The sequence below is a fragment of the Physcomitrium patens genome, chromosome 15, assembly GCF_059467195.1.
Source record: "Physcomitrium patens ecotype Gransden chromosome 15, ASM5946719v1, whole genome shotgun sequence".
In the NCBI taxonomy this organism is placed as follows: Eukaryota; Viridiplantae; Streptophyta; class Bryopsida; order Funariales; family Funariaceae; genus Physcomitrium; species Physcomitrium patens.
In genome coordinates this window covers 14,325,613-14,348,732 of record NC_143424.1, presented here as the reverse complement: position 1 = coordinate 14,348,732, position 23,120 = coordinate 14,325,613, and the positions used below count along the sequence as shown (strand labels likewise).

General features: G+C 36.5%; 2 protein-coding genes across 2 annotated transcripts; both read right to left on the bottom strand.

Moving 5' to 3' along the window:
* Positions 1-1,452: 1,452 nt before the first annotated feature.
* On the bottom strand, positions 1,453-3,985 carry LOC112292265 (cytochrome P450 71AU50). Its single transcript, XM_024540574.3, has 4 exons — positions 3,690-3,985; positions 2,968-3,421; positions 2,433-2,805; positions 1,453-2,208 (listed from the first exon to the last, which is right to left on the bottom strand). The coding sequence occupies exons 1-4, from the start codon at positions 3,829-3,831 to the stop codon at positions 1,585-1,587; spliced, it is 1,593 nt and encodes a 530-aa protein (XP_024396342.1). The 5' UTR covers positions 3,832-3,985; the 3' UTR covers positions 1,453-1,584.
* Positions 3,986-10,967: 6,982 nt separating this feature from the next.
* On the bottom strand, positions 10,968-16,695 carry LOC112292563 (uncharacterized). The gene is made up of 9 exons (XM_024541163.3): positions 16,163-16,695; positions 15,963-16,056; positions 14,796-15,203; positions 14,363-14,544; positions 13,860-14,217; positions 13,590-13,672; positions 12,588-12,841; positions 11,859-12,420; positions 10,968-11,758 (listed from the first exon to the last, which is right to left on the bottom strand). The coding sequence occupies exons 1-9, from the start codon at positions 16,217-16,219 to the stop codon at positions 11,231-11,233; spliced, it is 2,526 nt and encodes an 841-aa protein (XP_024396931.1). The 5' UTR covers positions 16,220-16,695; the 3' UTR covers positions 10,968-11,230.
* Positions 16,696-23,120: the final 6,425 nt, after the last annotated feature.

Genomic DNA, 23,120 nt, shown 5'->3' with positions numbered 1-23,120 from the left:
TTTCTAGCGGATGTACACTACCTAGGCATTGTCAAATCATGTACAACCATGCTATGTATGAATTTCTAAGTTTCACAGAAAATCAGCAGAGCTGGAGGGTGAAAACAAGTCTTCGAGGATCCCCACAAGAACACGGTGGACATTCGATTAGTAGGCCAGATTAGTAATCCTATCCTGTTGTCACGTCTGTCCACTGTCATAGAATTCGAAAGCATCTTGCAAACATTCCAATCCAGTTAAGACTAGAACCCTGGTAAACTTCTCAACTTAGCAGCGAAAACCATTCGTCTATCGAGATCATGAACGTAGCTGTGAAACCATAAACCCACTGCCCTAACACCCTATTCAAAACTTCCCTATCTAAAACACGAATATCGAAAAAGAAGAACCCCTGAACAAAATAATCAGAAAGAATCTAATGCTCAGGACTCCAAAGCACCGTGTAAACAATCAAATCGCTACACAAAGACCACACCAGTCCGCTTCTGGTAGCTTTCAGAAATGTTGTACTGTTGTGAGAATGGCGATTGAACGATCTACAGACGTGGCCATGCCGCTCGATTTTATCCTGGCCTGGGGCGAGGACAACACCGCCATCGTGTAGAGATGGTCCCAAGTCTCGACGATGAAAGGGAGTTGGTCACAGCTGGGTGGTGCCTGAAGAGTGCGACCGCCATTCTGCAATTTTGCGGCTTAGAACGTGATGAAAACGACTGTTGGGCATCCTTGATTCGCCTTGCGGCGGAGGTTCAACGTCGCATCCGCAAAAGCAACGCGCCCCTCACCGAACACCAGAAAACTGAGTTTCTGGCTCTAAAATTGAAATGCATAGTGAAAAGATATGTCATCGTCGTGGAAACGACGTTTTGGAAACAGGAGAGGTCGTGCTGAAGATCAGATAGGGACCTGTGTTGCAATAAACATGAAACTGCATGGACTTTGTAATTTCACAACTGGGTCACTACCTTCCATCCAAAATGGCCCCTGAAATGTGCGTTGCTGCATTGATGCAATCACATACTCATTCTATGTTTTGTATCTGGATACATGTCGACCAATACATGACATAATGTTTGCATTGTATAGATGGTACGGTTGAATTGCATGTTTGTCATCTGTATTGATGTTTTTTGACAATTTGTCCTAGGGATTGGATTTTAGACTTCTATTGGGACTACCATATCATTCTACACAATGTTTGTTTTTCCCAACATTCTTACACCAAAATGAATCCTTCTGAACAAATCTTTTTTGCACTGCATAAACGCACAAAACTTGCAGAAAATTGATAGAATGCGCATCAGAACACTATAGGAAAAAAAAAAAAAAAAAAAAAAAAAAAAAAAAAAACAACAACAACAACAACAATTAAATAATAAAATAACACACTTGCCGTCAAAAACTCTCCTTCGCAAATCCTTTAAACCGTTCCCTCACTTTCTGCCCGACATATCTGATTGAAGCCCATATTCACATTTCAAGTGCCAACCATACAAAACGGATACCAAAACTGTACAGAAGAAACTATATCACTTTTCCTATTTTTCTTTTTCTAAATGCGTGCCGTCAGAAACTTGGAATGAACTAAACCTTAAGCCTTGGAGTAGGGAGGAGTATTAGTGGGCACCGACGAGGAGCAGTGAGTCCAAAACTCTCAATCATGTCTAGGTGGGAAGGGGGCAGTCCACATGGTAAGCTCCACGCAAATCGATGCACCAGGTTGGCCAACGCCGCGCAAACAGAGATAGTTCCTAAGGCCTGACCCGGGCACACCCGCTTGCCAAACCCAAATGGCGATAACTGGAAGAAACTACTGCCGCTAACGTTTGCTTGCGGCACACCGAGAAACCTCTCAGGTTTGAAGGCATTGGGGCTGTCATAGGCCTCGAGGGAGCGGTGGATGCTGTGCGTGTTGAAGATGACCCGCGTCTTCGCTGGCAGCTGGTACCGGCCCAGGAACAGGCACGCGCCTTTCGATTCCCGGGGCAGATTCAGCGGCGCTGCTGGGTGCAGCCGCAGCGTCTCCATTACAACTGCGTTCAGATACGGCATCTGTTTCGTGTCTTGTTCTGTGACAGCGCTTCGGGATCCCACCACTGTGACGATCTCACTTCGCAGCTGCTGCAGCACTTTCGGGTGGCACAACAGCTCCGCCATTGCCCAATCTACAGTCGTTGCCGATGTTTCGGTTCCAGCCACTAGCATGTCCTGGTTGTATTGATTGCAATAAGTTAGCTTTTTTCCGGTTCATTCATGTCTTGACTGATGTTGCGAGACTTGGTTCGGCTAGCCGAAATATGTTGGGGTTCAGACTTCGTCGCGTGGTGTAAGTAGGAGTGCCCGATGGCATGTCGTGAAACTAGCTGAAATGAATAGAGGGTCAATGGTACACAACGACGAACATAGTAGACTGGAGTAGAAACTTTTCTCACCTGCACCAAAAGTTTGATCTGGTGATCTGTGAGTTTTATTTTTCTAGAGTTGTCGGCAGTGTACTCAGCTTGAATAGACAGTAAGTCATCCACGAAGTCCTCCTCCCTCACGGCCTGTGCATCACCGTTCTCCTCTCTCGTCAAGCGCCTCCTCCGCTCCTCGAGATTCATTATTTCATCGCACACGCGCATCGTCATGGACTGAATCTCTTGAGCTTTTGCATTGTAACGAAAGAGATAGTCAATGAATCTCAAATAGGGGATATAATCCCCAATTGCAAATTGACTAGCAATCTTTAGCCTCTCGGATATCATCTTCTTGAATATGACAGCTTCTCGTAGGTTCTCCTCATTTCCTCCTGCAGTGAAATATCTGTTTGAACATTTCAACTCATCAAATCGAGTGTAGACGTGGGTTTGACAATCGAGCAGACCAATTTTGTTAAAAATTACGTGTTAAAGAAAAAAAAGACAAATGCTTACCAAATGCAAGATGAATGAATTTGAATATGCGAAGTGGTGGGGTATAACTTACCTTCTGTTAATGAGCATCTGTGTCATGCTGTTAGACGAGAGCTTATACAACATGGATGACAGGTCGACTGTCTCTCCTGCCTCTGCAGCGATCTGTATACTCTGCAGCATGATGTTGATCTCCTCCATTCTCCGCGTTTCATATCTTGCAATGTTAGCTGGACGTAATATCTGCCAGCAGATCGAACGCAAAGTCTTCCAGAGATCGCCATGCTTTGCCATGGAGACACTCTGACTGTCGCCATTCAAAATGCCGGTGATGAGTCCGTCCGGCCGTGAGGAGAACTCGGTGTCGTGGTTTTTATGAATGTAATCGGCTAGAGCAGGCGAAGAAACCACGATACAGGGCGTGAACCCCAACCTCAAATACATCAGGTCTCCATACTTCTCCGCCAAGTTGTGTAGCATGCGGTGGGGGAGAGGAGCGCGAAAAAAAAGGAATAGATTACCAATCACTGTTAAGAGAAAAAGCCACTTGCATGTTAGTTGTTCAGCTGAACTGCATAAAATCATCAAGACAATCCGAAGTGGTTTGGCGAGACTCAGATGACGATCACCACATCAGATCAGTAATAGACTTCATTCTCGATCATGATGTTGAATTCAAACATAATTCCAACAATAACAACAACAACAACAACAACAACAGACAATGCTTAGCATCCATGTCAAAAAGGGCAGCACATCATCGACGTAATGAGAAGATAAGCCTCCTAAAACAACCTGGCCATGGCGTTGGTCCTGGTGGGTGAACCTTTTGAGCGGAACTGCTGCATTGAAGGATCCAGGTCAGTACGACCGAAACCAGTGTAAGAGCCAGCAGGATCTGCAACCACATGTCGTTGCTGTGATCGAGAGCACCCATGTTGTGGTAGTAGCTGCCAGAGTTCGTAATGTAAAAGAACTGTACAGAATGTAACCAACGCGATGAAGGTCGACTTCGTGGCGGACAGGCCAAGATATCTCAGCAGCTTGAGCAGTGAAGGAACTGATCGGGTTACTATGCCTGAGTACATCGGTCGCGACTGAGTCCATTTCACTGGTTTACAGCATGGCCTTTTATAGACTAGCGATGGTCTCAGGGTTTAACTAGTGAACGAATTTAAGCAATGGTAAACTGGTGTGGTCATTCACCAAGCACCCAACCGAGTGGGGTTTTTTTTTTTTTTTAGCATAAGGCGCGATCTACACGGATACATGGCATGGTACCGCAATGAAGGTTGTGGGTGATTTGACAGATTTTGGTTCTGGCTGCGCGTAGTCTTCGACTTCCTTTCGACGGTCGCTCTCGACGTACACAAGAAGCATTACCATCTACAGTGGGAGTCCAGCTCGGCACCTCACGGAACTCCCCCAAAATAAATTTCACAGAAACTCATTGTGGTTATGCCAAAACTGGCAGACTTGCACCTTGTACAATAGTTGCGAGCGTGACAGCCGGGGGCCTAGGTCCACATTCTCTGGTCGACGTATTAGCTTTCCTTGCAGCTGGCAATCATTGTAGAGAAAGGGGACAGAGTACGGTGCCAAAAAAGCGGTTATAAACGCAGCCAGTGAGTTCACTGTCAAGCCGGACTGATGCAGTCGATGTGGTCAATAGAAGAAAGAAGAAAAAGAAAAAGAAAAAGTTCTCATTGACGAGTTTGAGCTTCCCAGCTGATCTCGACACGCGGGGGGAGTAGCCAACACGTTTCCGTGAAGGTGATGCCCTCGGTGCACGAAACTCACGATGCAACACGAATCTGTGCAGTGGCATCGATTTCGACTCCTGCACATCGCTGTCATCACGGCGCCGAGCCCTGCACACATCCATCATCTGAGCCCACCTTATTTGAGTTGCCTTCATCACCACAGTTATGTGCAAATCTATGCAACTCTGTTGAACGATGACGATCCCCTTCCCTTGTCACTTGTCAGACTGATGATCCAACTCCTGCCCCTTCTTCTTCTTCTTTGACTACTTGCAACAGGCCCATGCTGGATGTGCACTCACAAATACCAATACCCATGTGGGGTTCTACATTGCACCACAAATCCCAACACTGTGTGATGAATTTCACATGTTTGTTCAACTTCTTTGTGACTGTACTTTGCTAGAAAAGATCTCTGTACCATTTCATACTATTCCTTACTGTGCACCACTTTGTGATAACATGACTCTTGTTCTTTTTATGTATTATGGACTATGTTTTTGTCCATGGTTTCACACTTCACACATCAGTTTGTTTGCAGTTCTGTTTTCAGCTTGATTGGATTGGAGATGATGAAGTTGGTGTTGGGTGAAAATTCAATTGGGGGCAGGTAAGTCAATGAAACATGGGAGTCAGTACAATGCAACTGACTACAGATGCAAAAGTCTATTGTTGTCATAGTCAATAAATTAAAAAGGCCATGGTAGATTTAGTACAAAAGAGGCAATTTGTAAAGGCTTTCACCAACATTTTGCCTTGAGTCAAGTGTAATTTTGCAGTCATGTCTATGTAGTAGAATCAAATGGTGTGCAGGTTATAAGGGGTTATGTAGGGATTGTCTGAATTGAATAGAGTATAATGTGTAAGGGGGTTTAGTTTCACCTATGTTTAGGGTTTATTAGTTTATTTAATTTATTGTGTAGATTGTAATTACATGAACCACCATTCACCTATTACTATCCAGACTTGGAACAAGTTAATTTATAGATTTGTATATGAATGTGGGAACTACTGGAAATTTTTTTTATTAAATTGTAGGTCCTAATACGTTCATGTCAACAAATGCTGAGAGAAACCATTTTAGAAGATTTTTTCTAAAAATTAAAAAATTGTGTCTTCTTTATTAAAAACCACATTTTACATAGAGTATTTTTCTATGCTTTATGTTTCATGTTTATTTTTTTCTAATTCAAAGAGTCATAAGTGGTGTACAGTGCCCTCATTGTGCAAGTCATGTATGCAATTTTCTTCTTATTGAAGTTGGCAGTTATGCTTATATCAACTCACATGCCAACATGGCATGTGGACACACTAAGATTTTTGTATGCAAGATTTTCTTTATTTTTTGTTTTTTTAATTTTTTATTAAATATTCTTAAATTAATTTTCTTTCTCCAAAATTAATAAAATTCTCTTAAAGACCATTAACATTCTGTGGTTATCCAAAATTACATCATTTATATGATTCCAAACATGACAAAATCATATTATAAATATAGTAGTATACATAAGCTTAATTCAAGAATTTCAAAAGTAAAAACACATGTACAATAGAATGGATCAAAGAAAAATGTTTTTATGATTAGATAGTAATGAAATATTACAATTATTATAATTGAATGAGTGCTAACTCAAAAAAATTATATACATATATATAGAGAGAGAGAGAAAAAAAGAAAGAGAATTAAAAATAATAATATTAAGAATCTACACTAATAATTTAAATCTCAACGTACATATACATACACATTTATATATATATATATATATATATAATAACTTATAGTAAAAATAAATTTTCATATTAAATTATCATAAAACTTAAATCTCAAAATCTAAAGTATAATTTTAAAAATATCACAAAAAATAAGCCCTTTCTATTTACTTATATTTGAAATGTAATATTCACTTTGTCATGAAATATTGAAACAAAATATCACTAAAATGTTATATACTGTGTATATATAATTAGAATTTAAGATTTTTTTTAATAATATACATTTATTGATTTACCATGCTTAGATAGAATGAGCTTCTTATCTTGTTGGCTTCAATGATGGTGCTTCTAGATTGAATAAACAAACAAAGAAGGACAAAAGCATTAAAACATGTGCAGATTTTATGCCTTCTTTGGACAATGACAACAATGATAACAACCATCACAAGTTTTATTTTGCAGTGAAATTTCTGGATATGGATCTAGTTTTTGTCTCAGATGTTGTCAATTGTCCTCATTAAATCAGCATAATCTAAAATTCTATTGGGCCTACATATAATCATGATTGGGTGTAATACAAAAAAATTCTATTAAATAAATATAGAGTTCATGATGGTGCATACATTTTTACTCAATATGAAAATGCATTTCTATCCTTGTGAACATACATAATCTATTAGATTTTTTATTCATGTATAGAAGAGTCACATTAGAGAAATACATGATTTTTGTTTAATTTACTCCTACCACTTTGTAACCAAAAAAATTCAATTTTTTTAAGTTTCCAAAATTACAAAAAAGCTTATTAGATTGCTTGTAACTAAGTTGTTGGCAACGAATATGCAATAAATACTTTACTTATGGCATGCTTTTACATATGTCAAAAGCAGCAATGAAATTGCTTTTGATGCAATAAAAATTGACCTTTAAATTAATAGTTATATTTCTAAAAAAATTAAACTTATAAATTAATATCATTATATATTTTTTAAAATTAAACAAATAAATCAGTATGATACATACATAAAACTACATGTGAAACAGAAAATACTTAATAAGAACAAAAAAAAACTACCAAAAAATAAAAAAATAAAAAAATGATAACTTATTTGGATACTATATTTGTATACTTTATTATTATTATTATTATTATCATAAATGAAATATTTTATTATTTATTTATTATCTAAAATAAATAATAATAAATAATTTCTAAAATTAGTGCCTAAAATATAATGACTTGTTACATATTGATGTTTCTTATATAAAATTCATGTAAAAAACTATTGTCGGAACTATTTTTATTTAGCAAGTTATTACAACAAAAATCTTTTTAAGTCCCTGCAATATTCTCCCCACTACTAGTAAATATTAAAAGAAGAAAATAAATTAGAAGAAACCCTCTAGAAAATGAATGTGATAATATCTCCTACAAGATTGGACCTTCATCCATATCTCTTTGTAGCACTTCAAAAATTAAAAATATTAAAAATTAGAGGTCAATTACTTTGTAGAGTCAAGAATAGATGTTTTATAAAAAAGACTTCTAAAAATTCTTTAAAGATTTAAGTTTTTCCAAGAGATTTTTATTTTTTAATAGTCACATATTATACATCATAATTTATAAAATTTTAAAATATTTTTTTCAAATCTATTTTCTTGCTTTAATTTTTTTATTATTATTATCTCTCAAAAGATGCTCTTAAAGATGTTTATATGTTTACAACACATGTTTTTAAAGTAGAAGCAATAGCAATGTCAGCATGAGCTTTAAAAAGCTTGCAAAAATACACATATGAGAGCTGATTTAGACACCATAGCAAAGAAAATTTAAACCATTACAAATTCCTACTTAAGCTTCAAATCTCAAAATATCTAATCTCAAAATGAACTAAAACAAAGTTGGAGTTGGAACCACCACAATCAAGGCTATAATCTTTGCTAATATTGACATAATATAATCACTTTATCCTAATGCCTCACCACACCTTTGCATTACCTAGTTACTTTGTTAACAATTTGGTTACTTGTTATTTTTATATTTTACAACATTTGATTAAGTTGGTTGCTAGTTTCTAAATATCAATTAATGGTGTCAAAAAGTGATACTTATGCCAAAAGACAAGATGTGTTCTAAAACAATTCCATAGATTTTAAAAATACTATTAAAAAAATCATTTAGAAATATTTGAGGGCTGTAGAGAGCTGAAGCTCTTAAGAAGCTCAAAAAAAAAAGGTTTATATTTATTTTTTTGTATTTTCTTTTTTCTTTTTTTATTGCCTTTTCTTTTGTAAAGTAAATAATAAGTATAGGACAAAGAAAAAAAATAAGAATAAAAAATCTAGATTTTTTTAATATATGCTAAGATAGATAATTTAAGTCATACATAAAGCTAATAATAAATATAAAGCAAAGAGAAGTAAAGTAAAATAAAAATTTCTAATTTTAAAAATTTATGTCAAGGCAAACAACTTAAGTCCATTTTTCTATTTTATTAGTTAATGAATCAAATATATATATATATATATATATATATATATATTATAAAATAAATTGTTATATTACAACAACTAAATAACATGGGATAGAGCAACAAATAGAAATAAAGGTAGTAGCATAATGACTTGCTTTCTTTTCTAAATTACTATATTATTTTTGATGCATTTATCTTTTCTATTAAATCCTAATCCTAATTATTGTAATTTTTTCTTTTGTAGCCAAAAGAGCAAAGCATAGCCAAATTATGGAAACAAATTTAGAAAATATAACATAATCCAATGGATTATGTCTAAGTTAGGCCTCACATGGATAAGTTCCAAGGTAGTTGTGCATTCTTTGTGGATTTTTGCATTCTCATGCCCTTGGTGCCATCTTGCTCTTTATGCAGCGATGTAGATATGATTTGTTTCATTGCTTAAAATTCAAATGAAAATAATAATGTAAGGTTTGCATAATTCTCAAGCAAATTGCATGGCATTGAAGCCAAGTCTACTACAAGGAATAACATGCTCCCTCTTTGTCCTTCTCACTATTGCTATTCTAGAATCCCAATATTTGTCCTCCTTTGACTTCAAACTAGGTCTCAAATTCTACTTGTGTAGTTCCTCACTTCTAAGCATACGAACCCTCTTCCTTATAGGACATGGATCATAGATTATAAAAGTCTAATCAATGAAACAAACCTTAGGACATGGATCATAGATTATAAAAGTCTAATCAATGAAACAAACCTTAGGACATGGATCATAGATTATAAAAGTCTAATCAATGAAACAAACCTTAGCCCATTGCTGCAAACTCCACCCACAACATCTATGAGCAAATTTTGTATGTTTCTCTTTTTGACCTAACCTCCAATATGATTTCAATTGTAGCACCTTTAAATTGAAGCCACTAGTAGAAACAATCTTGCAAATACTTGAAAATGAGAGCCCAACATTTGCTTCTCTTGCAATCTTTTGCAAAGAAAACATAGGATTCTCATCTATCACCTCCTCTGCTCTCCTCACAATCCTTGTAATTTTTTGCAGATGACCTTTGTAAGGAGCATCCTCAACATGAGCCCCTATGAATCCTCTCTCCTCACTACTTCCTCAACTCCTGACTTTCCTACCCCCAAAGCCTTCACAATCCTCCCATAACCCCAACATGCTACATTGTTCAACTCTTCCCTTGCCTCTCTCTGGTTGCATGAGGGCGCCATTGTTAAGACAATTAGCTACACTGATTCTGTCAAGGGCGGGACAAGGGACAACTTATTGTACACAACTGTGCATACAACGTGGTCTTATTGCACACAACTGTACATACAACGTGGTCAAGCTATTTATAAATCTTTAATCTGTTTCAAGCCATGCCTATTGTTATCACTGTTCAAGCTATTTATAAATCTTTAATCTGTTTCAAGCCATGCCTAGTGTTATCACTGTTCAAAAGTGTAATTCTTTTGGACACTATTTTGACATCCTTTTGCAACAATCCTCCTTTTGACTCTGCTGTGAAGACACGCTCGGATTCCAGAGTCACTTGACATGGGCAATAGCTTAGAACAGTATGTTGGCTCGTTAGAGAATTTAGTGAAGGTTTTCAAATCAAGAAATCAGGGAAATAGGGCTCTAGCATGAGAGACAGTGCGAGCCTCTTGTGTTCAAGAAGAGTGGTGGCAAGAATCCTAGTAGAAGAACACATGAAAGATCCTGGTACTTTACACATGCAATGCGGAAACTGGACTGTGAGATAGCAAGGATTAAAAATATGAACCAAAAAAAACTGGAGATGAATTACCAAGTGATTTCATTAAGGATAATGCCAAGCCGAGGGTTAGAGTGTTAGAGCAATCTGCACACTTTCCTACTGTCCAGTACATTAAAAATTGTCGTTGGCATAACACGCAATCTCTCTGAAAGATTAGACGGAAACAAGTTTTAGAAGTAAAGATCACAGCGGTTATGAAAATATTGGTGATCGGGATTTACTAGTGCCACAAGACACAAGATTTGACTAACGAAGAGAAAGAAACAAACAAAGTAGAATACAATAAGTCTTAAATTACATGCAATTGAAAGCACACGCAACATGAGGACGAACAACATGAAAAGAGAATTTTTCATCCTTGATATTAAACAAAATTAAACAATGACGCAAAAGTATCTCCAGGTAGAAGCAGATAAAGCTCCAATATCGTCAAAGTGTGCAGACTATATAGAGTTTCTCGAGTACCCAACAAACCTTCACATCCATTCACCGACTTCAAAGTTTCATAACTCAATGGTTCATCAATGCACAAGCCAGCCTTTCAAGAAGGAACAAGGCAAGGCAAACTACTAATACATCATACTCATAAGCTGCCCATCTTTTCATCGTCCTAGCAACTTGACCGTAAGGTCACGAACGGTGACAACAATCCGTGAGAACTCGAAGAACATGGTGGAATGGCCACCCTCGAGTCCAATGCGGGAGACACGGTTGCTGCCTGCGAAGTTGTTGCAAGGGCTACCTCCCACAATCAGGTCAAACCCTTGGTACTTATTCACAAGTCGTGTCAACACCGATTTGGTGAGGTGCCTCACATCGTGATACTCTACATCGAGATGGCCCGTCTGGTTTGTCACCGACCACCAAGTCTGAAGACAACGGCGAGGCTCCAGCTCAATCTCCACACTCACCACAACATTCAGCTTGATGCCAATCTTGTGAAGAGCTACTTCGGCACCTCCAATACCTGAAAATAGAGACAAGACTTTGATGCCTCTCGGAAATAATGGCTTTAACACCGAAAAATGGTATGCCACAGTATACACAGAAAAACTGTTGCCTAAAGCTTTGTATCTGATCGAAGTGTTTAAAATACATCTTGTATGGTCACGATCAAACCCCAACATCGCCTGCAGTATTATCCACACACCAAAATCAGTATGTTAAAGATAATCAAATATGGTAATATGACAGGATGATGGACAAAGTGAGTGAAATGCAGAGCTTTACTTCAATCTCGTTGGCCTCGATAGGAGTAGGAATGCTTGGAGATGTCCACACCAAGTTCATCTTGCGACACCAATACGAATACTTCGTCTGCTCCTCAAGGACAAGTTCTGCAGCTGTGGGAATTGCAGTGGCGTCCTCAATGCCAAGCTTTCTAAGAATAAACTCTGTCCCCTTCACTGTGTTGATACAGTTGAGCTTGGTCCGCTTGTCCCACTCTGGCCAGAAGGGAACTGTCTGCGGCATGAGCTCCTGAATAGTCATGGGAGGATCCTTAATGATCTTCCTCCTCCCCTCTAAAGGGAGATTGTGAATATACCCCCTGGATCGCCTGCATGCTGAGAAATGCATGGAATCGACAAATTCAGGCTCAATGCCGAAGAGATGGGTCACGATTCGGTCCCACTCACCCACGGGCATCCCTGCCACATTCTCGAAGTAAAAAAAGGGTGCTCCTTTCACATCCTCTTGAAGAGAGCGTTGCTTTTGTGGCTGACCAGGAAGACCAAAGCCAATGGACCCCCGATACTTGCATACCACAGCTGTATCTATGGTTGCTTTAGACCTGGCGTGTAAAGCTCACACTAATGTTATGATACTATACATGAAAAGACGATGTGAATTTCCTAAAGAGCTTTTTCTTTCGTACTTTCTCTTTTCTTTCATTTTTGCCTTGGTCTTTCTAACGCTATAGAAGTGTTTGCAAATGAAGTATGTACAGAATGAGCTTACTTAGAAACACTAGCTGTTTGCTTGTTCTTCAATGAACCGCTGCTCAGAATTCTGGGGCGACCTCGTCGACTAGATTGATTTTCTAGATTGAGTGCTGAACCTCCAAGCTTTCGTTTACCTTTACTGTTGGAAGTGGACCCCAAACGTTTTTCTTCGTGATATGAATCAAAGCCTTCAATATAGTTTTCTTTACCCTCCCGATCCACAATCAAGTCATCGGAGGAACAGTCGGAGTCCGATCCGAACTCTTCTCCCTGCAAATCACATCCATGCATACCATTGGCAATAGATTTAGATCTACAAAAATCTTTAGAATTTCAAACAGTATAACGACTTCCTTGAAAGGACATATTCTTACTGAATTTCAAGGAAATAAGATACAATAATACTATGTAAACAACTCTGTGACCATAGTATCAGAACACTTACTTACAAAACAAAAATTATCACCCCCCACAGTAAAATTGAATTCTAAATTGATGTCTCAGATTATTTCTAGCCAATTTAATGTCGCATAGGAATGAATCATTTCTTCCTTAATAATTCTCAGTGTGCCTTACCATAGCTCAACGTCAAGGAGAACACAAGACTCACAAGCACGACACAGTTTTCCAATGGACAACTAGGTTCACCACAATCTAGATTATTGTTACCACTAATATTATTTTGACAACTCGCATGAATGGAAATTGTCTAATTGCGGTCACATTTTGTTTGTGTAATAGCTGGAGCTGCTTACAAGAAAACCCGAACAACAACACAACTTGGGTTACTTGATGTTACATTATATTCTTGAAAACACTTTCATTTTGCGTTAAAATGAAGATTAAATAAAACAAGAAAGTATTTTGCAGTTAACTATTCGGAGAAATGACATTCAAAAAGTAACTGGGGGCGTATACGACATGCAGAGTTCCCATATCAAGTTGATTCTAAAAGAAAGAAAATAACCACTTCATTTTTTATTAAAAACGAAATTAAAAATAGCTTCGAAGTCCTCACCTCGACTAAGTTATCCATGTGCGCAGCGAGGAAATCAACAAGCTCAGCGATCTCTTCCTGCTTTGCATCCCGCAGCGTAGTTTCTACAATTCCAGATAGCAAACCATTAAAAATACTCTAAAATGTCAAAAGACTACTTTCTAACGAAGTGCTAGAAAATTCAAGAACCACCGAAGTAAGTAAATTAGGAACCAAGCTAAGAGAAGTCAACCTAGAAGGTGAATTAAAACCGAAAACAAAACAAAACAAAACACGTTAGAAACTGCTTACTACATATGACCATAGCCTTTTCAACTGCCACTGGGGGAAATTGAAACACTTTCGTGAGCTTCTCGAATGTGTCACGCTCTTCATTACTTGAAGCATTTGGGTCTTGCTCATTGGCCAGGAACAACAAGTAATCAAGCAGCATGTCATACTCAACCGCTTCTCCCAGTTCTTGCACCGCACGCTCGATTAACTCTGAAGAAAAACCTGCGCTCCGCATGGCATCCCTGAGACCTCCATCCTGATCTGCCTCCCTGCTGCATAGAGGGGAGGGGTTTGCAAAATCAGATGGATTAATTTTCTGATAATTGCATGGAGCAATGTCTGAATCGCTCTCTGAATCGCTGGCAATGTTGGCTCCCTGTGAAGAAATAAAAAATAAATAAATAAATATGAGATAAAGTGGGATTAAATTTCCAACAATAAAGGATGCTCACTATTACCTTAAGTATAATTACGCTGAATATCAAAATTTGCAATGAAAAAAAAAAGGTCGAGTTATTTGCCTGTCGGTAAGTGCTTGTAGTGGAACACTTCAAGTCACGAGTTGCTATATTTTGCTGGACTCTGACTCTCAACTCTTCCTCAGAATCACTGTCTTCTTCAGCAATCCGCTGACCTATTTTGGTTCCGTGCTCACTGTTATCCAGGAGAAATTGCAACAAAATTGAATCAGCAGTCTCTGCACCTGCAATATCAAAAGAAACGATTAGCATTCTTCCTCGGACGCAGGAATACACACGAGACCATCAAAGATTGACGATAACAAAGTGTAACATAATCAACATTACAATTGCTTACATCTAAAAGTGACCAACCAATAGATTTAACAACGTCGATTTATTCATTAAACTTCAAGAGCGTACTTTCAAAGAGTCATCAAACAGGAAAGTTTATCAACTTTCAACACATACACAAATTGGCTACAGAATAACTCACTATGGTGCCGAATGGCTCGCTGCACAAGGTCCTTCGAGAAGCCCATGTCCAGAAAACTTAATTCTCGATGTTCAGGTAGTAGTGGAGGTGTGGGAAGAAGAAATGCAGGCTCACTATCTTCAGGCCCAGTGTCTTCAGGCTCCATTTTTGCCGCAACCATAGAAGGCTCTTGGAAGAGCTTGCAAATTGGATCTTGCCATTCCTCTTCTTCATGGGCATCTGGGACTTGAACTGGAAGAGGCGATGCAGCTCTACAAGAAGGGAGGACCCGCTCTTCTCCTGAAGGAACGCCCGCATCTTCGTCACTCGAATTCATATCATCCCAAACATAATCCTCGATGCACTCCGCTTGAGGGGTGTTGAGGCTGAGAGCGTGCGTGGCAATAGCGTTGAGATCACCATCAAAAACTGCAACATAAATTGATAGCAAAGTTATACACACAGTTCACAACAGAGTATGTGAACGATACGATCCTCAAGTCTAAATTCTACATAGAAACGCACAAACCAGCAGTTTTTCCATTTACGGAGCAGTCTCAACAACCCTGTGCTAAGAAGATATCGACTTCTCCAGCTGCGGACAAGGCTCTACATCAGCCACTAATATTAGATGTCTTTCAGACAGACATTTCCTACACCTGAGGACACAGCACGCTATCATGAAATAACAGAGTCAACAACGAAATCTGGCAAGAGATATTCCTCTTTCACAAATTGAAAACCAGGAGCTAATTCACTACTAAATCAAAATCCTCCAATTCCCAAACCCCTTCCAATATCTAAAAAGCAGCCTAAAGAACTAACCGAGGAACTGTATCTCAGACGTAATCGACTTCTCGGGAAAAATTTGAAGACAGCCCAAATGCAAAATATGTCAAGCACATCTCCCCAGGAATCAAATGACCCTAGTCCTCGACTATCCATACTGTATCTCAAATAAATAAATAAATAAATAAATAAAAATAAAATCCACAGCTACTTCAAGGACTATCACGAGACAAGCTTCTCTTAAGATTGATATCCTATAAGCTAAGCTATACAACACTCCAAGTTGACGACACATTCCAAAGCACGAGATCTCAACTACACTCACATACGTTACGCCACACGCCAATTTTGGCTTAAATACCCCACTGAAATTAGCTCGACAAGTTTCACGAAGTGTACCATCAATTTTCAAAAGAGCTTGTTTGATCACCTCCGGTGACAACCCCAGCGCTACCAACGTCTCCCGAACCTGTTCGACCTTGGCACTTGCGGTCTGAACACAAAGACTAATGAATTAATTCGCGATGGGGCACATGATCACAAGCTTCAGCATCGAGCATAGGACCATAAGTTAACCGAAACGAAGTCGAGGTGCTTGCCTCCTCCATAGCCGATTCCACCTCCAAGTCCTCTTCCTTCTTCACGACCGAATTCATGTTTCCCAACTGCCGCACGATCGGCGATCACCGTCAAAAAGGACTCCGTTGAACTCTTCCTCTGCGGTCGTGCTGCAAGCCTGAGCCCCACCGTTGCAAAATATCACACAACATTACCAAATCTTGGTCATCGGTCCTCGGGTTCCAACATAACTGCTTAGAACGAACTTGGAGCTCGCTCGCTTCTTGACCATCCGCAGTATCCCGTTGGAGAAGCCGGTCACGTAGAAAAGTATGATAAGTGTGGTGATCAGACACCATAGCCTACGGGGTAGAACCGAACAAACTCCCTAATGCGTAATTGAAGAAGAAACAACCGCTCGCACCTCCGGTCCCGAGCCTGGTCTCGCCACCACCACCACAGCGGCGGCTGCTCCTCCTCCTGATCCCAACCTCCTCCCGTGTCTCCTCCTCCTCCCCGTGGGGCACCACCCAACTGATGATATGAATCTACTACGCCGCCAGCCACCATTGTTTCCTCCTCCAACAGAGCCTACTACATACTGTGGGGGCGATGAACCCCCAACTAACATCACCTCACCTCCCCCATCACCTCATGCCCCCTCTCTCCGCCTCACACCCACGCCCTAGCGCATGCTCCCCGCTCCCCCAGCCCCCTCCCCGCGCCTCGCCTCTCGCCACTCTTCCAACGCAACCCACCCGGCGTCGTAACCCACCACCCCACCCCCACCCCCACCCGGAGGTTGTAAAGATAGTCTATAGTCTAGTCTAGAGCATGATCCCAGCTTCTTCTACTTCTTCTACTTCTTCTGCTGCTCGGCTCGCAACTGAACACGGCAAGAATAAAGCGTGTCTGCCTGCTTCTCTCTGCACTTCCCTAATGCGTAATTGTGAGTGAGAGAGAGAGTGAGAGCGAGAGGGTCGCATGCTGCGTGACCGTCATGCTTTCCAACCCCCGCTCGCTCGCGGCCTCACTCTCCTTGCAGGCGCAAGGCCCTGAGTGGATGTATGAATCTAGTTCATCCGTCTTCCTTCGTTTTCCATTCATCCAATACCTACTCATTTACCTTTTTTCTGTGCTCTGGGTTTTCCGTTTGGGTCCGTCTAGCATTCTTGATGCAGGATTGAGTCTTTTTGTTGATAATGGTTGTTTGTGGGTCTTTCTGCTTCATATCGATTAGAATTTTTTAAAAAATCTTAGTTTTGATCATTCAAAGGATTTAAAAGTTGTGGTTTCTTGTTTTTATTATTATTATTATTATTATTATTTTTAGTAGAAAAATAAAGATTTGTTTTTACTTGGGTGTGTTCTAATTTTGTACACAATCTCATAATCTTGGTAAGAAAAAAAAAAAAAAAAAAAAAATTACATTTTTTGAAGAAAGTTGTGATTTGTTTTTCTTGTCTTTGGTAGAGTGTGGATCTTGGACAATATGTATGTATGTATGTAAAAAAGGGAGGGTTAGAGTAAGTAGAGCCTTGACTATGTTTTTGTCCATTGATCATATTCTAGAGGTGATTCAACCAAAGCAACAGAAGGAGGCTCCCATGTTGTATGTTGTTGGCTTGTGGTTAAATTTAATCTTGGTGTGATGGTGGTGTTTTTTTTTTTACTTTAATTAATTTTTAATTTAGTTCTTAATATCAATGACATATACACCTTCTGTTTCCAACATACAAATACATATATTTCTTTTAATATTAGTTGACTTTACCTCAGCTTGAATCAAAAACCCATTGTGAAGATTACCATTGTCCACAATCTTTACTGTGAGGCCTTGATCTTAATAAGAGTTTAACCTTCTCTGTTTTATTCTCTGAGTTTGAGTTTAATTTACACTACTTTTGTTTCGTTTTGTCTGTTGTTTTTTTGTTTGTTTATTTTTCTGAAACACAAGGAGGTATGCTAATGGAAAATGAGTTACAAACAGAATAGATACATCTCCAAATTTCACAAGTCACTTCTTCTGTATGAATGTGTGAATTATTTTTATTTTATTTTCAACCTGTCAAACAGAAAGGTTGAGTGGAATTTCAACATGTCCATTCACCCTCAACATGTTGCCACCATGAAAACCATAATTTTACAACTCTTGGAAACTCACCTCCACCCACTCCTCACAAAATACTTTGATTTGGACACAATTTGAGGGATTCTCAAGATCGTTTCAAATCCCCACCTAAATTCCAACTTTGGGAATTTGTGGTGCTTGAAAACCCAGCACACAAACTTTGTGTGTCTACACAAGATAGGTCTATATCACCTCAGCCACCCTTGACTTGAATTCTGTTTTTTTGTTTGTTTTTGTTAAAATTTATATTATAATTATTATTTCGAAGAATGTGTTATTGATGAGCAAAGTTTTTGTGGAGTTTGAAGAGAGTAAAATTTAGAATTGATTCATGATGTGGTGTTGCTGTGGTGATTGGAAACATCCCCAAATGGATGGGATGCAACTAGGTTAATGTAGGCTGTCTTGTAAGCAGCTCCAAGGACCTAACATTCATGGTTTTGTATTATTGTCATTTTTAAAATAAAAAATAAAAGTGGTATTAAGAATAATATTAACAATAATAAACTTTATCTAATTATTTGTTTTGAATTGATGATGGAATTTATAATACGGCTCATCATTCTTTTAAATGTTAGTGAATGTGAGTGACAAAAAAAGTACAGCTCGGTTTTATGGTATCCAAGTAGAATATTTTATACTTGGAAGATTTTGATTTTTTGATTTTTTGATTTGATTTGATTTATTTTCTTCAGTTAGAAGATGAGGGAATGGTTTTGAGGTGATGGATGGATGAAATATGGATGGACGTGTGGATAAATGGATGAATCAGTACGTTGATGGATGAGTGAATGAATGTGGGTGTCCATGTGGATGAATATGTTTCCATGTTTACTTTCAAAACATATTTAAGAAATTATACATGGTTTTTGTCATTCATTCATAGCACCATTCAAAAATTTAAAGGATTGTTTGGAAGACTTATGAGAATTATGTAATATTCAGATATATATATATATATATATATATATCTAAATATTCAGAGTTATATATATATATATATATATATATATATATATCTATCTAAATATTCAGAGTTATATATATATAGATAACAGTGTTTCTGCTAGATTTTTTTAAATATTTTTTGTTCATAATTTGAATTTGAGTCTAACAAAAAACTTGCATTTTCTTTATGTGGTTTTGGACATGTCAATCTAAATCCAACACATGTTCCATATTGAGGGGGGGTGAAGAATCCAACACTTGATAAATGTTGCTTCACAATGAGAAGAAGAGCTAACATCAAAAGATTAAAAGACTGTTATTATAAATGCTTAGCTGCCATAAGCCAGTTATCCTTGTGGTATTCTTTTAACACTCTAAGCTCTAAAGATCTCATATTTTGTACATTTTACAGATATGGGTTATGAACTTATTTTAAAAAAAAGAAAAAAGAAAAGAAAAGTGGTATGATTGAAGAAACAAAAATGAACATAAATTGAAACCACAAAAAATGAATATATATATATATATATAATATTACGTAGAAAAAATATTTTTGTGTATGAATAAATATTATAAAATAAATTGATAAGATTAAAAATGATATTATTATTAATACACATTGTTTTTGTTGTTTGAATTGGAGTCTACTCTTACAATATTTGTTTTTTTTTATTATTTATTAATTTGTTTTTGAAACATGAAGAGACATATCTTTTATTTGGTTAATGACATATGAGTGAAATTTTGCTGATCTCTGAAGATAATCAAATTAAAAATTGATTCATGATGTGGTATTGTTGGGATAATTAGATATATCTCTAATAAATGGGATGCCACCATAGATTTTGGATTGTTCTAGGCTATATTGTGACTGGCTCCAAGGACTTGACATTCATAGCATGTTTTTGTTTTTGTTTTAAAATTCATATAAATAGAAGTATGAATCACAATGATTTAATATAATTAGTTAATAATTTGAATTGATGATGGGTTTTATAATACAAGTCATTATTTCTTTAGACATTTATGAACTTGAGTGTTGATGAACACAGCTTGATCTGGTGGTGCCCAAGTGGAAGTTTCTGTTCTAAGAGGATTTCAGTTTCTTATTTCTTTTCTTCTATTTGGAAATAGGAGAGTGGTATTGAGGTGGATGGATAGAACTGCTTCTTTCATTGTCTCTCTTTTAACAACTTGCTTCATCATTTCTCATGAGTTCAAGTGCAACAACTACCTCAATCTCTCAATTGTGATGTGAAGTGGAGTATTAAAACTAAAAAATAAATAAAATAAAACCTTCTCTATTATTGTTACATATCCTAACTTTAAATTTTTTTACAACTAAATTGTAAAACATCAAATATCAATAGATATTAATATGATAGATTAAATATTATACAAAAAATTACACTTGGATTTGAATACAAATATCAATTTATTACATTGGTAGTTTTTACTTTAAGAAGAAAATTGATTTTTTATTTTTATAATATTTTTAAAATAAAAAATTAAAAAAAAACAAAGGTTCTTAATGCTAGTATGTGTGTGTATATATATATATATTAAAGAACTTTTAGGTTATAAAATAAATAAAATTTATAACATTTTTATGAAAAGAAATATTTTTTAAAGTATTATTGAAAAGTTATGATATTTTTTTAAAAATAAAAAACATAAATTTTATTTTTTAAGAATTATTTTATTAAAATTATATAATTTATAGGAGTTGTGTTATCAAAGAGTTGGTAATCAGTGTTTTAAAGAGCTGATCAAGAGACTCATCAATTAAATAGAGCTATAATAAACATGTAATTAGAGATGAATAGTATAGTCATATTGCTACAAAAACTATACATATTCAAGCCAATGTTGTGGCAATTACACCACTAAAATATGTGACAAATTAAGAAGAAGAAGCTATCAATCTTTGTTAATAAATGAGACATAATTTTAAGACTTCTTATAATAAGGACAAATTCAATCTCCTAAAAGAAGAATTAAAAGATATGGTATTAAGCATGCTATATACTACCAATGTTAGCACTAATGACATAATAGTAGGTTTATTTTTTTTATTTTTTTTATTTTTTTTTTACCACACACAAAAAAAGAAAAACCATATAGCACAATCATTAATTTAAGATGTATAAAATCATCAATATAAAGATGACAAACATAACAATTCTTTGAATGCTTTCAATGCCCTTATTTGTTGTTACTTTTGAGCAACATAATACTATTAGACTATATATCCTTCATACAAAGAATAATATGTCTTGCTATAACATTAAGTGGTATAGGCACATAACTTAGGTATCTACATGAATATATTACTTGGCCTTGAGTCTAATCTTTAATACTATTACCAAATGATTACTTTTGCCTACAAAGACCTCCACAAGGATAATATCTTCATTGAGTGGATGCCAAAAACTAGAGCAAATAAAGAAAAATAATAATAAGTAAGTTTATACATCCAAAATAATTTAAAAAAGTCACAATCTTTTGGCATCACCAAGATAATTTTGCATGTACTTTATAGGAATAAAATAAATCCTTTGTCAAAGACATGAATCTCAAAGAACCAAAAACTCAACATAATCTTATATAAGTCAAAAAGAATAGATATTCATTCAAAATTAATTTAGTATTGAAACTAAAATTGCTATTGTCAAAGACAAAAAGGCTAAAAAGTCTTGAAATAAGACTGAAGATTAGAAATGCATTGACAAGAGTGAAGAAGGTTTCATTCTTGCCTCCATATATATATATATATATAATTAAAAGCTATATGGTGATGTTCTGTAGGACCTTGTAAGCCATTGAATTCACTCACTTTGATATTTAGTATAAAAAATGCACTTATTGTGCTTAAAACACAAATTTTATGAGTTAATATTAGAATTTTAGGAAAAAAATAGAAAATAGATTGTTAATAGCAGATATATAATCTAAGATAGAGTTTAGTAAGAAAAAACTATAAAGACTATATTTTTCTAGTTAGCTAGTAGTATAAGAATTACAAAGGAAGTAGTCTTGATGTCAAAAAAAGAAAAAAGAAAATTTAGTGAGGTTTAGTTATGATGGGTTTGAAGATTTTTTCCAAATTCAACAAATCTAAGAAGCAAAATGATTCTTCTAATTTATGAAAGCTTTTCAAATGCAATGGAGGCATTAAATGTACCACGCAGAGTGAAGAAAATAAGATCAGCACCCTTTCTTTTAAAGTACAAGTAGAGAAATGAAATTCTCATTTTTTGAAGAATTTTACAAATATTATCTAAATCCTTATAAGTAAAAAACCTTCATAAAAGTTACAATGGAGTATAGATTGATGCATGTGAGTAGTCAATTTTAGCATAAAAAGGTGTTTTAAACACAATAGTTAAGTTAGATTTATCAAAAAGTGTTTTTTTCCCCACTTACAAGAGCCATCAAACTTGGTCACGAAATTAGCTCTTGGATGAAGGAAGGTCGTAGATCTATATTAAGGATCTTAGAGATCAAGGATGGAGATGTGGCCGCCCTTCCATAAGCCACCACTCAACTATATAAGAGTGGTTTGGTTTCTCAAGCCTCTCTCTCTCTCTCTCTCTCTTTTTTGATAAAGACAAAGCCATGCCAACATGTGGTTCCAATCCTAATCCTAATCTTATTTTTTGCTTCTTTCTTTATCTTAGTTCTCATTGTGAACTTTAGGAACATATGAGCATTGGTTTTGTGTCATGGGTGGTGCTTGTTGTGGTTTAAAAGGCGCCCCTTTGCAATTAGTAGTCACTAACCATTTCCATAGTCAAAAGGGTTTGAGGGGCCTTGGAATTTTTTCAATTAGTCTGTGGTTTTTTATGATTTGTAAATGAAATTTTTTCATAACATTACCCTTGTTATTAGCTTTTCAATGAGCTGAGGCCTGTTCAATT